The 18,858-nt window shown below is 36.1% G+C and overlaps 1 protein-coding gene across 1 annotated transcript in view; it reads right to left on the minus strand.

The window, feature by feature from the left end:
- LOC103196938 (glutamyl aminopeptidase) overlaps positions 1-18,858 on the minus strand; it is a 115,906-nt gene that overhangs the window by 13,429 nt on the left and 83,619 nt on the right. The window contains exons 14-18 of the mRNA XM_007940781.1: positions 4,611-4,761; positions 3,103-3,176; positions 2,892-2,996; positions 2,632-2,802; positions 1,083-1,223 (exon numbers count right to left, since the gene is read on the minus strand). Coding sequence (XP_007938972.1) covers positions 1,083-1,223; positions 2,632-2,802; positions 2,892-2,996; positions 3,103-3,176; positions 4,611-4,761 — 642 coding nt within the window. The remainder of the gene's footprint in view (positions 1-1,082; positions 1,224-2,631; positions 2,803-2,891; positions 2,997-3,102; positions 3,177-4,610; positions 4,762-18,858) is intronic.

The following is an 18,858-nucleotide window of genomic DNA, read 5'->3' on the forward strand; positions in this document are numbered from 1 at the left end:
ATCTATCCATCCATATATCCATGTTTACCTTCACTGAGAACTCAGTACTGTATATGCAAAAGGGTTCATATTTGTTGTCTGTACCTCCCATGTACCTCTCTATGAAAGACATACATTTTTAATGCAAACTGAGGACTTGGATCAAGATTGCAGTATTTCTTCTCCATGAGGTTGAATAAATAAGGATTTTTGGAAAAACATCTCTTTGGTTTTGCTCTTGTTCTTGCTATTTCCCATTTAAAAACTGCTGTTGCCTGGGAAAATTCTAAGTTCTGTCTCTCAAGTTTAATGATTTGGTCAAGGAAGATAAGTTCCTATTCACAAGAACTCAGTAAGATACAGGGCTCTAATCTGAACCTAGGTCAAGGAATTCTTATTTAGTTGTCATCAAACATTAACTGAGAACTAAATATATGCCTTAGAAGTAAGAATGGGCAGACTTCATCTCTGGTACTTAGTCATGTTGTCAGAAGGGACCAATCTCTGGAGAAGGATATCATGCTTGGTAAAGTAGAGAATCAGCAAAAAAAAGGGAAGACCCTCAACAAGATGGACTGACACAGTGGCTGCAATGTTAGGCTCAAGCATGGCAATAGTTGTAAGGGTGGTGTAGGACCAGGCAGTGTTTTGTTCTGTTGTACATAGGGTCATTATGAATAGGAACTGACTTAACAGCACCTAACAACAAAAGCAAAATATGTGCCTGATATTGTGTTAGGTGCCAGCACAATGTTGTTGTTGTTGTGTGCCATTGAGTCAATAGGCAGGATTATATTTACTTGTTTTAACTAAATGAAAAATAATCCAGTTTAGTGATATCTCCATATCTCAGAATTCTATTTGGTCATTAGAAATAATAAACTTGATCACTGGAAACATTAAATTTTAGAAAAGGTATTGTGCTTAAAATTAACCAAAACATTGTTTCCCCAGAAGGAAACTATTATGATCCTTTATCTCTGATAATATGACATTTCAGATATTGTATTGGTATCAGAGAAATTGCACCAAAGATGAAAAGAAGAAAATGTGCACATGGTATCAAACAAAGAGAACAACAAATCATTATCTGATCATCTCACCTGTTGACTAGATATTCCCAGTTGAGCTGTATCCAATTCCAGGCCATGGTCTTCCCATAGCTGTTATATGAGATATATCGGATGACTGTAAACACATCCTGACTTTTAATAAGGGTTGAGTTCTTGAGCAATTCCAAATACCTAAGTGAAGTCAAACAGAAAAACAATTCAAAATGAGATTTTAATATTCACCCTTAGCTAAATTCCAATAGAAAATCACTTTTGTTCCAATACTTCAGCTCTTGAGGCACCAGCTGACAAAGTTAATTAAATATAACAAATGATGAAAGACAATTAAAAACCTTCTAATACATTTAACTGCTGTTAAAGAATAATATGACTTTGAAGACTAAATTTAATTATATAAACCTCAAAAAAACAAATTATGTCATAAGCATTATAAATAAAAAACAGAATTTTAATAATTAACTTTAAAAAAAAACAATAGCACTTATTGAATAGAAGGACTTTGCCTACTTACCTACTATTCCACTGAAATTTTTTAAAAAAAGGAGCCAATAAATTAAGGAAAAGTATTTATACTCTTATTTTTATAGGATAACAATTAAGTCTAGTTTGGTTTTCCCTACATTGTAAGAGCAACCTTCAAATGTAATCTGTAGGGTTATATTGGTTAGCTATAATTATAGCACAACACAAATAAATTCAGGATAAATTAGAGGACCAAATGGATAGATTTTATTAAATTTATGCCATGGCTGTACCTACAGCTGCATTTTTAGCTCAAGATCTTACAACTGCATATTATTATTCTTATCTGTTCCCACATAAGATCAGCACCTATTTGCTTTGTTATGAGAAAGGCACCTCAAAAACTGATGTCTATTGCAGAGAGATCATATATATCTTCATATTTTCCAAGCCTTGTTGCTCCACAGTTTCCTACCTATTGCCTTTCTTCTGCCCTGCCTTTAGGAGGATACAACATAATACTAGAACAAAAAGATCACTGTTCAGCTTGAGCTGTGAGATGAGAGTTTTCAGAGGTAGCCTTGTCAAATAGAAAATATATTTGTAAATTTATTTTACTTTTATTAATATAGCAAGAGCCAGGCTTGAAGACTTTACCCTAAGTAAGACTGAACAAAACTCTAGCTTTGAGGGAAATAGTACTCCTTATAATCCCTAGAGAAAAGACTTAGTGTTCAATATCTACTTTTGTGCTATATCCAGCATGATATGAAAGTTATAATACATCCTAGGCAGAGAGAGGAGAATAGATTAATAAATTTGAAGTGATGTTCCTATTCCTTTGACCTGTGGGTACTATGTAGAGGGACCTAGAACTTTTGTTAGCCTAGCAATAAGATGTAGGGATGCTAAGAGAACTGCTGGGAAGACAAAAATGTCACACTGCACAATAGTGAACTGAGGCAAACGACTGAGGCTGCAGCTTACATCTCTGCATGGAAGACTCCAGAAGGTAAAATATGATCAATGTAAAATCAGTGGGGTCTAGTTAACTAGGAGTTGGAATTAACTCTATGGCCTACAACAACAACAAAGTAAAATAAAAGCCCCACCTTACCTTGACAGAAGGGTAACATTCTTCACTGAAGCTAATCCATAGAGCAGTTTTTCTTTTTCTTGAGCTAATGATGTTTTCTGGTATTGCTCAAGAGTGTAGTTCCATGAAGTCTCATTGCCAGAGTTCTGCATCCCATATCGATATACCAGAAGCCTAAGATTCACAGGAAGACTACAAGGAGAAACAGTGGTTCAGAGATTCCAATTATTCATTTCTCCAGTTTAAGGTGCTCTATAAAAGCAAACATGGTGAATAGTCACCTTCCATTTCCACTTAGCCACTCCTCAAACAAGTGGGAAGCATTGCCCAAAGCTTCTCTGTCTCCCATCTTGCATGCGAGGCCTAACACAGAGGCACGGAGTAATCTTAGAAAACAAACAAGCACAACGTTTGCACCTTGAACATTTCTCAAACATTTTACACACAAACAAATTTTAAAAGGAGGTTAGTTTTAAAAAGGTAAGAAATAACTTTTTGATGTGGTCTCCAGTATCATTCCATCCCAGAGAATCTGCAATGGTCTTCACTTGATTTTGGAAGTAGTCCTGAAAAAAAAAATCATGTAAAATGATAAATTTTAATTAATTAAGATTAAATATCTTAATATTTGCCAACAATCTCCCATTTATTATAATCTATAGCCCCTGGTTATTTACTTTTTTTCATTAGTTCATAGAACTTTGGGCCTGTCTTCAGGAAAGGGATGTACTCAGTTTCATTACATTGAAATGTTGCTATAATCTGAAGTTATGAACTGCCCAGGGCCTTTCTCTAATGTTTTATGAAACTTTGGGTAAGTCTCTTAAACTCTATTTCTTAGTTAATATATGCAATAGATAGAATAACATGACATACTTTCTGCACTAAGAAGATGGTTCAAGTATTGATAAAATAATAATAATAATAACTAACAAGTGTATGTTGACTAAGGATTTGCAAAGGACTTTTATATGATTTGATCTTCACTATCTCATTACTTCAGGTAGGTAAGTGCTGACATTTCTATTTTATAAAGAGAATTAAGAGTTAGTAATATTAAATCATCTTCCCAAGTTCTTTCATTCAGTAAATAAATGACCAAGAGACCTAAATCCAGAGTTTGTTTAAAATTACAAGTGTTCTGCCAAAGTGCAGAAAAACTGCTCTATGGATTAGCATCAGTGAAGAATGTTACTCTTCTGTCAAGGTAAGGTGGGGCTTTTATTTTACTTTGTTGTTGTTGTATTTAAATAAAATACGATTTTGTTCCCTCTGACACTAATATATCTTTAAGTGGTACACTAAACCACAAGTACACCTACTCCTCACTTACCGACTATTTCATTATTGACATTTTGCATTTACAACAATTGTAAAATATGTACTGTTCAACTATTCTGTGCATTAATGGCTGGCAGTAATGAAAGTCAAGGTGTGAGGTGAGAGTATTGCTGGCTGTGATGGTTAAAGTTATGTGTCATCTTGGCTGGGCCATGATTCTCAGTGGCCTGGCAGTTATGAAATGATGTACTTTGGCAGTTATATAATGATGTAGTCATCCTCCAAAATGGATAAAATCAATTTTTTGCATAAAAAATGGACATTGGAACTGAACCACATCGATAAGTGAGGTGTGGGTATACTGATAAATTAACTGCAAAAGAAAATGTAACATCTCTTGCTTTGATTAGTTGAATCAGTGCTCTTTTCTTTGGTATACACTGCTGTTGAGCCAGATCTGACTCATAGTGACCACTCCTTGGATTTCTGAGGAGGTATCACTACAGAAGTAGATTGCCCAGCCTTCCTTCTGAGGAGAGTGGCTGGTGGGTTTGAACCGCCAGCCTTCTGTTAGCAGTCAAATGTCTTAGGCACTAACTATCTTAGGTAGATAGTTGATTTTGTGTTTTGTGTTCCTGCAGGAGTTCCTTCTCCCAGAAAGCTTTCTATTCTACTAAGGGTCAAACATTTACTTTCATAAGATATATCATTAGTATCACCTCAATCATAGGGTATAGCTCTTTATCATCTTCAAACATACTAATGATGTAGGTTATAGCTGAAATGACTCTCTGCCATGGTAAAAAATCCTCTTCCACTTTAAGATACTTGGTCAAGTTCAGAACCACCTTATAATCAAGAAGTTGAGCTCTGTGAAAGGGAAAACATACACATAAAACTGTTAATTAAAAAAAAAAAAAAAAAAACTTTAGTTTCTGTTGGACTGGAAGTACTAATATGGGAATCATAACATTGAATGCTAAGGAGAATTCTTGTTTAATAATTAAGAAAATACATTTAGTGTTAAGGCCCAAAGTGCTTTCATATACTCAGCAGTTGAGTGGAAGGCAGCACAGTAAGGCACACATGTGAAAAATGTCACAGTAGCAAAATGTCAGACAAAATAAAAGCCATTTAGCAATACAGTTCATGCTGATGAAAAGAAGCTTCTAGATTTTGGATTCATAAGCTGGTTACAATATAGAAAAATAGCACTATAAATGTATCTTGTTAGCATTATTTGCATTTGCATATTAAGAGGAAACATTAACAACAGTGCTTAATAAACAATGAATGCTTAACACATTAAAATTGAGCTTATGTTTTCTACTAAAATATCTCTTGTACATTTCACAACAATCTTCATAAATAAAAATGGTATTTTTTTCTCTAGAAATTTTCAAGATACTATCGACATTTTAAAGTTGAAAGGAACCAATTTCTTCCCTCTGAAAAATGATTCTAGAACTTTTTGAAATCATGCTTTCAGGAAGCTGTTATGCTTCAAATTTCAGTCTAGTTTTTGGAAAAAAAATCTCAGTAGAGAATCCTGTCTTTTCAAATTATATTTTGAAATTTAAAATTAAAGAATAATTTAAAAATTTTTGCTTGAGTAATACTGATGCATTGTGTGCCATTATGTTTAAGGTAATTTTGTGAATGAAGAACAAAGTACTTTATCTTGATTTCTCTGTTATAGTTACAGGCTATGAGTTTGATTAGAGGATGAAGTAGTATTGGAAAGATAAATAGGAACAACATTGTTGACATCATATAATTTGCACTAATAAGGTATAATTCAGAGTTTGTTTCCAGTTCAGAGAACTAATATCTCCCAATTTTCTCAATTCCTGGTCTGATTTAGAGTTTGGAGCATTCAGGTTCCCTCAGTAAAAGTAAAAATAACATTGAGAATGCGGCATTTTATGTAAAAATGTTTAAGTAAAAAATGGCAGAATTTTTGTTGACATTGAAACTTAATTGAGAATTCTAGCTTTAATGATTTTTTATATTCCTAGGTGAACAGAGCCACAACTATGTCCAGTCAATATATTTTTTAGGAAAGTTATGAAGAGTAGCTGTTGCTTTTAGGGTCAAACTAGTGAAGAGGCTAATGAAAATTTAGGAAGTGACCAGATTCTTTGTCTAGAAGCCAAGCTGCACAGTTCTATAGGGTGACAAGATCAGGAAGAATGGGCCTTGGTTAATTACAAGGGTCAAAACCAAAAAACCCAAATCAAACCCACTGCTGTCAAGTCAGATCTGACTCATACAAACCCTTCCTTGGGTTTCCGAGGCAGTATCACTAAGGAAGTAGATGGCCTACCCTTCCTTCCGAGGAGTGGCTGGTGGGTTTGAACCACCAGCCTTCTGGTTAGCAGTCAAGTGCCTTAGGCACTATGCTACCAGAGCTCCCAGGTCTGGAGTAGGCCCTAAAAATTTGCATTTTTAACAAGAACATAGGCAATGCTGATATTGCTGGTGAGAAAGATTGCTTTTTAGAACAAAAATATCTATACTGCTCTTCCCAAATTACAGTGACATGTTGGCTCACAGTTGTACCCTTCTCCAGGGAATAGTCTTTGGCCAACATATCCATCTTGCTTTAGAGATTATACAACTCCCGCTCCTCCCCAATGACTGACTGATTCAGAGACGTAAAAAGTCAGCCTGTTTCTCTCAATTTGGGCCATCTCTGTGGTACTTAGCAAAATTAAGCTCCAGCTGAGATCTCAACTTTACGCAGCTTTTTCCCCTGCCTTATCCTGCTTACCTCACTCCCTAGCTCATGATTGTATGCTCTCAATATATAATTTGTACAAGAATCTCTGTTTCAGCCTCTTTTTCTGGGAACCCAACCTGAGACAGCATTGTTACCCTATTAGATTTATTAAGTCAATAGATAACCAAGTGTTTTGAAAGCCAGACTTGGCTAAGAGTTTTCTTCGTTGGAAAATCTTTCATTTATATAGTAATAGCCCAGCCCAGGGGACTTAAGTCATAGAATTTTGCTATAAGCCATAATATAGAGACGATGGTGAGGGCTACACCTTAAAGGAAGTTTCTAGCAAACTGGATGGAGAAAAAGAGTGGCCAGGTTTCACCTGGGGGGGGGGTGTCCTTATTTGTTAACTTGGCCCTTATCTTACATATCCTTGGAGCCACCGATCCTAGAAAGGTGGCTGAAATCCTATTTGAATCATTAGCTTAGGTGGTTTTTTAGATGTCCTTTGTGCCATCCACTCCTCATCTATTATCCTCACCCTCACCTATGGGCTTGCCAGCCTGCATTGTCTGCTTTTACTTATGTTATTTCCCACCCATTCCCAAGTTCTAGTTCATAGTGGACTACAGAGAATAGTGGAAGCTACTAAACAACAACAACAAAACTACTGTACCTGGTAGACAAAAAAAGGATTCTTTCTGACTCAGTTTTGGCAAGGCCTCAAGACCAGGACCATTGTCCTACTCTCTAAGTTGTAGGATCACAAAAGCAGGATTTACGTAATCAAGAATAGGTTTTTGAGATCCCTAATTGTTAACTCTGTTAAGGAGCTCTGTGGCGTAATGCCTAAGGTATTTGACTGTTAACCAGAAGGCTGGCAGTTCAAATGCACCAGTTACTCCTCAGAAGGAAGACGGGGCAATCTATTTCTGTAGAGATACTGCCTCAGAAACCCAAGAAGGGGTCGCTATGGGTTAGATCTGACTTCACGGCAGTGAGTTTGGTTCGTTTTTTGATTTAGCTGTTAACTCAGCAATAACTTACAAAAGAGGCTGGAGAGCTGATGAGGAGAATGAGAACTTTTAGAATAAGAATTTGGAGAGTGCTGTCAGTAAGAACTCTACCCTCCATTGGGTGTGGTGCAAGGCACTTTTCTCTTACATCAAGTCTAGGGAAAGGGGCTTTCATGGGACCACTAGAAGAGTTTTACTGGTGTATACTAGAGCTTTGGAACATAGTGGACTGGTGTCTTAAACCCCTAAATATCTAAAGGACCAGAGAGAAAGTGGTTGGCTAGTGTGCTGACCTGAGAGTGAAGAGATGGGAGTCCGTGGGGGTGGGCTGTCCTCTCAGAATTTTTGGGAGGAATACATGAATGCTTCATATGAACCAGATAGGTCAGAAGTTGTCACAGATACTGACCAAGAGGGTTGCTGGAGGGTTGAGGCCTTAGCAGGACAAGGTTGGATGCCCAGAGGATAAGAAGAATCAGGAGAGGCAACCAAATGGAGGAGATGCATTTACTCACCTCAAAGGAACTGTAGGAGGTAAGAGAATGGGAGGGGTGGCAAAAATCCTATGAAGACACCCCACAAGACAGAGTCATCTTAAACACCTATAAAATTCAGGGAGGACCAAAAGGACACAGCACATACATCAGGATCTTCCTTAGGCTCACCTACTCTTCCTCCTAGCTCTCCTTGCCTTCCTTACCCCTGGAAGAACCCAAGGCAGTGTGGGAAGTAGAGAGAAAGCAGGAATTCAAAGCAGGCAAAGTGAGAAGAAAGGAAGCACCCCATTCCTACTGTAAGAGGCCAGCCTGAAGCTGGTCTTAAGTTGGGAGCAGGGGGCTTTAAATGAAGTCAAAAGCTTTGATGGTTTATTAGATTAGTAATATCATGGAACTGAGACTGTTGTGGGGGCTAGAAGTGAATGGGTTCTTATTCCTTACTTTGACCAAGGGTCATGTACCTAGCTGGCTACTGTATTCAGGGGAAGTAGAAGCATGAGCCCTTCAGATTGGGTTTGAAGATTCAAGAAGAATGAAGAACATACTTATTTTCAGATACACTTGTTTAGTTCTGCTTATTAAATACAACAGTTATATTTCTTTCTTTTTTATTATTTTATTTAATTTTAGATGAAAATTTACACAGAAAATTATGTTCCCATTTAACAATTTTTATACAAAAGTTTCTGTGACATCAGTTACAATTTTCACAATGTGTCAGTATTCTTATCATTTCCATTCTGTTTGTTACATTTCCATTAATCTGGTTATCCTTCCTCTCCTTGCTTTCTCATCTTTGCTTTTGGGTAAATGTTGACCATTTGGTCTCACATAGTTGATTACTTAAGAAAGCACATTACTTACAGGTTATTTTATAAGCCAATCTATTATTTACCTGAAAGGCGACTTCCAGGAATAGCTTCAGTTCCAAGTTCAAAGGGTATCTTAGGGAAATAGCTTCAGGACTTCCTCTAGTCTCTATCAGTCCTTTTTTAGGAATTTGAATTTTGTTTTCCATTTTTCTCCCATTTTATCAGAGTCCTGTTGTGTCCCTGGCCAGAATGGTCAGTAGTGGTAGCTGGACACATCTAGTTCTTCTAGGCTTAGATAAAAAGAGGCCTATGGACTAGTTTATTTTTTGAGTTTTTGGTTCCTTTCATTCTTTTTTGCTCCAGAGGAGTAGAGACCAATTGTTGTATCTTAGATTGCTCCTCACAAGCTTTTAGGATCCTAGGCATTACTCACTAAATCAGGATATAGAATATTATCTTTATGAACTATGTTATGCCAATTGACTGAGTTGTCCCACAAAACTATGGTCCTAAGCCTTTTAATCCAGTGAACCAATGTTGCAGTTGTTTGGACAAGCCTAGAGAGTCTCCATAACTGTGCTTCCTATGCACTTTGTTATATATATAAATATATATGCAGCACAAACATATATACATATGTATGCCTACAGACACACCTATATATACACGTGCATGTACTCACATATATGCACACATAACTACTTTTGTAACCACATACATATCTTTTGGTTGTTTATGTAACCATATTACTATTACTATTATTGCAAAATTGTATGTTTTTGTTGTTGTTAGGTGTTGTTGAGTCAGCTCTGACAAATAGAGAACCTAAGTACAACAGAGCAAGACACTGCCTGGTCCTGTGCCATCTTCATAATCTTTGCTGTATTTGAGCCCATTGTTGCAGCCACTGTGTCCATCCATCTCATTGAGGGTCTTCCCCTTTTCTCTGACCCTCTACATTACCAAGCAAGATATCCTTCTCCAGAGCCTGGTCTATTAATTAGGACAACATGACCATGGTACATGAAATGAAGTCTGGCTATTCTCACTTCTAAAGAGAATTTCTGCTGTACTTCTTCCAACAGATTTGCTCATTCTTTTTTGGTAGTCCATGGTATTTTCAACATTCTTCGCCAACACTGCAATTCAAATGCATCAATTCTTCTGCAGTCTTCCTTATTCATTGTCCAGCTTTCACATGTATGTAAGGCTACTGAAAATACCACTACTTGGGTCAGGTGCATCTTAATCTTCAAAGTGGCATCTTTGCTCTTTAACATGTTAAAGAGGTTTTTTTTTTTTTTTGCAGCAGATTTTCCCAGTGCAATGTCAATTTCTTGTCTGCTTTTTTCATGGGTGTTGATCATGGATCCAAGTAAGTTGATGTCCCTGACAATTTCAATCTTTTCTCTGTTTACTGTGGTGTTGTTTATTGGTCTGATTGTGAGGATTTTCATTTTCTTTATGTTGAAGTGTAATCCATTATCTTCAATAAAATTTTACTTGCAATTGATATAAATGATATTGTTCTATAATTTCTGTATTCTCTTGGATCATCTTTCTTTGGAATGGGCACAAATAAGGATTTCTTTCAGTCTGTTGGCCAGGTAGCTGTCTTCCAAAAATCTTGGCATAAACAAGTGAGCACCTCCAACACTGCAACCATTTGTTGAAATATCTCAATGGGTATTCTGTCAATTCCTTGTTTTTTTACCAGTGCCTTCAGTACAGCTTGGATCGCTTTCTTCAATAATATTGGTTCTTGAGCATATGGTACCTCTTAAAATGGCTGAATGTCAACCAATTCTTTTTGGTACAGTGACTGTGTATTCTGTTCATCTTCTTTTGATGCTCTCTGTATCATTCAATATTTTGCCCATAGAATCCTTCAATATTGCAACTTGAGGCTTGCATGTAAAATTATATATCTTATATTATTTACCAAAATTGTTTCCTTTTCTTGTGTATTTCTTAGTTTCTTCATTATCAGTTTTTAGTTTCTTCATTTATTCATTGGTCAAGTTGTTCAGATTTCACCAACATTTGTTATTGCCTTTCCCATCACCAAAAATAACAAGTGTTTACTATCTAGAAAATGATTCTGCCCCTTCCCATTCCTGGTAAGCATCAAAGAATTTTGCTTCTAGTGTTTATACCTATCCTTGACTTTTTATAATAGTGAGACTTCACAATATTTGTTGTTTTGCGATTGACTTATTTCACTTGGTATAATGTCCTCCAGATTCATCCATGTTCTAAGATGCTTCATAGACTCCTCATTATTCTTTATTGTTTCATAGTATTGCATTGTATGTATGCATCACAATTTTTTTAATCCATTGATCTATTGATTGGCACTTAGGTTGTTTCCATCTTTTTGCTTTTGTGAATTATACTGCAATAAACATAGGTGTTCCTATGTCTATTTGTGTCACTGCTCTTATATCTTATGGATATGTACCTAGTAATGGGATTGCTAGATCAGAAGATATTTCTCTTTCTAGCTTTTTGAGGAAGTGCCATACTATTTTCCATAGTGTTTGTACCATTTTATAATCCTACCAATAGTGTATAAGTGTTCCAATTTCCCCACAACCTCACTAGCATTTATTGTTTCTGATCATTGTTGTTTTTGGCAGTGGGGAGATGATATCTCATTGTAGTTTTGATCTGAATCTCTCTAAAGGCTAATGATCCTGAATATCTTTTCACATTTTTGTTGCTGGCCTGAATATCCTCTTTGGTGAAGTGTCTGTGGATGTCTTTTGCCCATTCATTTTTTTAAAAAAAATTATTATTGGGTTGTTTGCCTTTTTATATTGTTGAGTTATTGAAGTTTTCTATATATTTTAGAGATTAGAGCCTTCTCAGATATGTTGTCCCCAAAGATATTTTCCCAGTCTGTGGGTTCTCTTTTTACCCTTTTGTTAAAGTCTTCTGAAGCACATAAGTAGTTAATTTTTAGGAGATTCTGGCTATCTAATCTACATTCTGTTGTTCATGCATTTTTCAGTTGTGTTTGATAGACTATTTATGGCTAAAATTAGGTCTTCTAGTTCCATCCTTATGTTATCCTCTAGGAACTTTATAGTTTTAGCTTTAACATTTAGGTCTTTGAGTCATTTTAAGTTAGTGTGTATGTATGGTGTGAAGTATGGATCCTGTTTAATTTTTCTGCAAATGAACTCTGACCCTTTGTTAAAGATCAGATGCCCACAGATGGGTAGATTTACTTCTGGTTTCTCAATTTCATTCCATTGGTCTATGTGTCTGTCACTGAACCGACACCAGGCTGTTTTGATCACTGTCGCTGCATAGTTAGTTAGTTAGTTTGAAATTGAGAAGTGTGAGGCTTCCTACTTTCTTCTTCAATATTACTTTAGCTATTCTAAGCCTTTTCCCTTTTCATAGAAATTTGAAGATTACTTCTTCCATTTCATTAAAGAACATTGCTGGGATTTATATCAGGATTGCATTATATCTATAGATCACCTTTGATAGTATCGACAGTTTCACTGGGCTTAGTCTTCTTATTCATGAATATTTGTTTTTCTATTTTAGATCTTTTTTTGATTTCTTGCAGTGGTGTTTTACAGTTATCCTTGCATAAGTCTTTTATATCCAGTTTAGGTTTACTCTTAGGTATTTTATCTTTTTGGGGACTATTGTAAATGGCATTATTTCCTTGATCTCCTTTTTGGAGGTCTCCTTGTTAGTGTAAAGGAGCCCAAGTGATTTTTGTGTGTTGATCATTTATTCTGTCACTTTGCTGAATCACTCTATTATGGAGTCTCTAGAATTTTCTAGGGAGCTCTGGTGGTGTAGTGTGTCTAAGGCAGTTGACTGATAACCAGAAGGCTGGTGGTTCAAACCCACCAGCCACTCCTCGGAAGGAAGGTTGGGCAATCTACTTTCATAGTGATACTGCCTCCGAAACCCAAGGAGAGGTAGCTATGAGTAGGGTCCGACCTGATGGCACATAACAACAACAACAGGATTTTCTATGTATGATCATGTCATCTGTGAGTAGGGATAGTTTTACATCTTTCTTTTCAATTTGGATGCCCTTTATTTCCCTTTCTTGCCTTACTGCTCTGGCTAAGACTTCTAGCACAATATTCAACAATAGTGGTAATAATGGGCAACCTTATCTCATTCTAGTTCTCAAGGGGAATCTTTCGCCATTGGGAACAATGTTGGCTGTTGGTTTTGTATATATGCCTTTAATTATGCTGAAGAATTTCCTTTCTATTCCTATCTTGCTGAGTTTTTATCAGTTGGATTTTCAAAAGCCTTTCCTGCATCAATCAAGGTGATCATGTACTTCTTTTCCCTTGTTTTATTTATATGGTGAATTATGTTGACTGGCTTTCTAATGTTGAACTACGCTTGGATACTCTGTATGAATCCCACTTGATCAGACATGATTTTTTTTTGTTATATTGTTGAATACAGTTGGCTAGAATTTTGTTGAGAATGGTTGTGTTTATATTCATAAGGATATTAGTCTGTACTTTTCTTTCTCTTTTTTTTGTGATATCTTTGTCTGGCTTTGGCATCAAGGTGTTGCTGGCTTAATAGAATGAACTAGGAATTGTTCCTTCTTTTACTATATTCTGGAATAGTTTGAGTAGAATTGGTGTCAACTCTTCTATGAATATTTGGTAGTTTCCAGTAAAGCCATCTGGGTTGGACCTTTTTTTTTTTTTTTGTAATAACATCTTCTACTTCTTCTTTTGTTACAGGTCTGTTCTGATTTTTCTGCCTCCATTTTTGTTACTTTATGTAGATAGTGTGTTTCTAGATATTTGTCCATTTCTTCTATGCTATTTAATTTATTGGAATACAATTTTTCATAATATTCTGTTATGATCCCCCTATCTCAATTGGTTTTGTTGTAATGTCACCCATTTTATTTCTTGTTTTGGTTATTTGTATCTTCTCTTTTTTCCCCTTTTATCATTTTGTCCAGTAGCTTGTCAATTTTATTGAGTCTTTCAAAGAAACAACTTCTAGTCTTGTTAATTCTTTCTATTGTTTTCTATTCCATGTTTTTCTGCACTGATCTTTATTATTTCTTTTTTTTTTTCTCCTGGTAACTAGGGTATTTATGCTCTTCCGTTTATATTTGTGCAAGTTGTTGGGTTGAGTTATTGATTTTGTACCTTTCTGCTTTTTGGAGGTGTGAATTTAATACTATAAATTTTCCTCTGGATATTGCTTTTACTGTGTCCCAAAGGTTTCAGGAGGTTATGTTAACATACTATGTTATTTATAACATTAACATGTTATGTTAATTATTCTCATTTGATTCTAAGGTTTTTGTTTTGTTTTTTATTTCTTCTACGACCCAATAATTTTTAGGTAATGTGTTATTTATTTTCCATGTACTTATTTTTTCCCCTTGTTCTTCCTGTTACTGATTTCTATATTTATAGTCTTATGGGGTCAGAGAAGATGCTTTGCATTATTTTGATGTTTTTGAATTTATTGAGGGCAGTTTTGCAGCCTAAAATATGTCTATTCTGGAGAATGTTCCACGTATATTGGAGAAGATTGTGTATTGTGCTGCTGGTGGGTGATGTGTTCTATATATGCCTATGAGGTTGAGTTGGTTGATTGCATTATTTAGATTTTCTGTATCTTTGTTGATTTTTCTTTCTAATTATTCCTTCTGTCCCTGAAAGTGGTGTGTTAAAATCTCCTATTATTATTGTAGAATTGTCTATTTCTCTTTTCAACTCTTTTAGAGCTTGTTTTATGCATTTTGGAGCTCTGTCATTGGGTGCATATATACTTATTCTTGTTATGTCTTCTTGTACTGACACTTTGATCATTACATAATGCCTTTGTCTCTTATAATGGATTTTGACTTAAAGTATATTTTGTCAGAAATTATTATTGCAATTCTTGCTCTCTTCTGGTTGCTGTTTGCTCTCTCTCTCTCTCTCTATATATATATATGTATTTCTATTCTTTGTTTTTAACCCATTTATATCTTTGTGTCTGAGATGTGTTTCTTGTAGGCAACAAATTGATGGATCTTTTTTTTTTTTTTTTAAAAAGATCCATTCTTCTATTCTCTGTCTCTTGACTAGTGCATTTAATCTATTTACATTCAGTGTGATTATCAATTGACATTGACAGAAGCCATTTTCTTATACACTTTTTTTTGTGTGTGTGGCATTAATAGCTTCTATGTTCTTCTTAATTAGCAGTTACATTTCTTTTAGAACCCCTGAGGAAACCAATTTTGTTGAGTCAACTGACTCAGGGCAACTCCCTATGTGTCAGAGTAAAACTGCTTCATAGGATTTTCAATAACTGATTTTGGGGAAGTAAATCAATTACACCAAGGAGTTCTGGTGGTGGAGAAGGTAAGGCATTTGGCTGCTAACTGGAAGACCAGTGGTTGAAACCCACCAGCTGCTTTGTGGGAGGAACATGAGGCAATCTACTTCTGTGAAACCCAGTAGGGATCACTATGAGTTAGAATTGACTGAACGGCAGTGAGTTTGGTTTTGTGTTTTGGATCAATCACACCAGGCTTTTTTCCCAAAGTGTCTATGGGTGGATTTGAACCACCAACCTTTTGCTTAGCAGCTGAGTGCCTTAACTATTTGTGCTACCCAAGGATTCCAAATATGAGCTGTTTTTGTTGTTCTTAATTGCTCTTAAGTCAGCCCCAGATGCTTGGTGACCTGATGCATAATAGATCAAAATGCTGCCTGGTCCTTCATCATCACCATGAATAGTTGTAGATAAAAGTAATGTGGCCTATAGGGTTTTCACTGGCTGGTTTTTGGAAGTTGATGGCCAGGTCATTCTTTCTAGTAAATCTTCAACTAAAGGCTCCACTTAAATGTTTTCAGCATGATAGCAACATTCAAACTGGCAGAATAAATAGGTGATGGCTGCACATGGAGTATTGGCCAACAACAGAACATGGATCTCTGGCATGGAAGGTGACATAAATTCTAATCCTAATCCACAGGCATTTACCTATTTATCTATACCTTTCTCCTTTTTTTCCCCACCAGGAAAAAGGAATTTCAGAAAGGAGGCCTGGTGGTGAAGTGGGTAAGTGCTCAGCTGCTAACCAAAAGGGCAGTGGTGCAAGCCCACCAACCAACCTGTGGGACAAAGACCTGGTCATCTGTTTCTGTTAAGTGTTACAGGTTAGGAAACTCTACTAGACAGTTGTATTCTGTCCTATGCTATCAATTCTGACTCAATAACAATGGGTAAAGTTTTCGAACTGCTTTATACACACATCTACTCAACTCTGGTGGAGTTCATTCTCTTTCATTTCTGTTTTCCTTATATTTTGCAGACAGAAATTGGAGCAAGTGACATCTCAGGTATTTTTCAGATATATTACTATGTTAGTCTACCAATTTTTTGTTTGTTTGCTTTCTGAGTTTGTTTCACTTTTTTTCTTTCCACAACTCTTCACAATTTTATAGGGCTCTGGCCAAAGAGTTGAGCAAATTCAAGGAAACTTTCCAATTTTATGAGTTATTTGCTTTATACACAGTTCCTCAGAGAGATTGTACAAGAGTCTTTCACTTCATCTTAGAGAAAAAAAAATCATTTGTGTTATATTGTGATGGAAATTAAACTATGGCAATATTACAATTCTGTGTAATTTATAATAGTCAGAGTGCTAAGCTTTGAAAATGGTCATGGCACATTCACAGCGGAGTTACCCAGAAATAATTCTAAATGGTTCTATTACATTTTAAGATATTTATTGAGCATCTTATAGTGCCACTTAATTTCATAGAATGTAGGAGAGTGCTTGATACATCATAGACACTTAATAGCTGTTTATTAAATGAATAAAATTGACATGTTATAACAGAATGGAAAAAATTACCTATGACATACCTAGGAGGTTAAATTTTGAGATTTCCTAAAGACAATCATATTGTCTCTCACTCACAAAACCCACTGTCATGGAGTTGATTCCAACTCATAGCAACCCATAGGGTTCCCAAAGCTATAAACCTGTATGGAAGTAGATGGCCTCATCTTCTTCCAGCTGAGCAGCTGGTGGCCTTGAATTGCTGACTTTCTGGTTAGCAACCAAATGTCTTAACTACTGCACCATCAGAACTCCTTATTACCTAGAAAGGAAATCTAAATGACAGATTCAGAAGAGTTTTGCTAAATGCCTTGTTCTTGGTAGAGGCCTTTTGGACAAGTCAACACTTACTAAACTATGTTCTCCCACTAATTCTTGGAATCATCATTATAATTATAATGATATCATGTACCCTCTAAAGATCGGATAATCTTTTGGGTACTTTATATACATTATTTCATTGATTCCTCAAGTGAGTCTTATTAGGGCATCTCCTTTTTACTAGTAAGGAAATTGAGACAGAGAAACATTAAGAAACTTACTCAATGTTATATGGAGCCAGGATTTTAATCTAGTTAAAATTATTGTTTTTCATTCTATAATTCCCCCTTTGAAAGACATTGGGAAACTTTTTGGTTTCCAGTACACCCTCTAAAAGAAACTCTGGTGGCATAGTGCCTAAAAGCATTTGACTGCTAAACAGGAGGTTGGTAGTTCAAACACACTAGCCACTCCAAGGAAGGAATATGGGGAAATCTACTTCTATAAGGATTTATCACCTCAGAAATTCAATGGGTGTTGCTATGAGTCAGAATCAATTAGATGGCAGTGAGTTTCGTTCGGTTTTTAGTATACTCTCTAGGAAATTTGTATAAAATTGTTCTTCCAGCCTTAAGTGATGTTATTTTATTCTTCTAGCCACACTTAGCACATATTTATTTAGCATGAGGTATTAGAAAAAGAACTCTGGAGGTACAGTGGTTAAAGCACTTAGCTGCTAACCAAAAGGTTGGCTGTTCAAACCCACCAGCTGCTCTTCAGAAGAATGACGTGACAATCTGCTTCTGTAAAGAATATTGCCTTGGCAACCCCATGGGGCAGTTCTACTCTACCCAACGGGATCACTGCAAGTCAGAATCAACTTGACAGCAATGGGTTTGGTTTGGTTTGGTTTGATTTACTATGAGCGAGGCACAGTCAGGGACTAGGGTTATGATTGGGAAGATGGTCTGGGTGTCTACTTTGTTGAAATGCACAGTTTAATGAGGCCGGGGGAGATGGGCAATATAATGAACAATGACAATATGACATTGTGAGAATATTGAAGAGTCCATAAGAGGGACATCTATTCCAGAAATCCTAGAAGTCTTCCTTAGGAAGTGACATCTAATTTTCAGTATATTGCTCATACGTAGATGTAGTGAAATAAGTCTCCTGCATCCCTCACTTCTGAGAAAGTGCCAAACCAAACCAAACCAAACTGAACAAAACAAAACAACAAACCCACTGTCATCCAGTCGATTCCTACTCAAAGTGACCGCCCTTTGGGATTCCAAGGCTGTAAATCTTTATGGAAGTAGATTGCCTCATCTTCCTCCCACAGAACAGCTGGTGAGTTTGAACTGCTGACCTTCTGGTCAAACGTGTTACCGACTACACCACCAGAGCTCCTTGAAAAAGTGCCAGTCACTCAATAAATACTTGTTGAATTCATGGTGTTAGACTACCTGAGAAAAACTCCAGAGGTGCCATGGCTACTACTCCTACATACTCTGATCTATATGGATTTTATATTCTTTCTAAATGTAGGTTATCATCAAGCATGAAAAAAGTCAGCTTTTCCTAAAGGATACCTTACTTTTGTTTTAACACCAGAGCACCATGGCTCAGTCTTTCTACCCTAATGACCTGAACAAGATTTGACAATTCTAGCTATAAAATCTCATAGTTGGGCTTGGGCTCAAAAAATTGAATTAATGAATAAATTTCTTGTCCTTTCTATTAAATCAAATTATAGAGATGCACTTTTTTGGCATTTGTAAATGTTACTCTT

This window comes from Orycteropus afer, unplaced genomic scaffold, assembly GCF_000298275.1.
Source record: "Orycteropus afer afer isolate SDZICR_OR568_19922 unplaced genomic scaffold, OryAfe1.0 scaffold00071, whole genome shotgun sequence".
NCBI classification, from domain to species: domain Eukaryota; kingdom Metazoa; phylum Chordata; class Mammalia; order Tubulidentata; family Orycteropodidae; genus Orycteropus; species Orycteropus afer.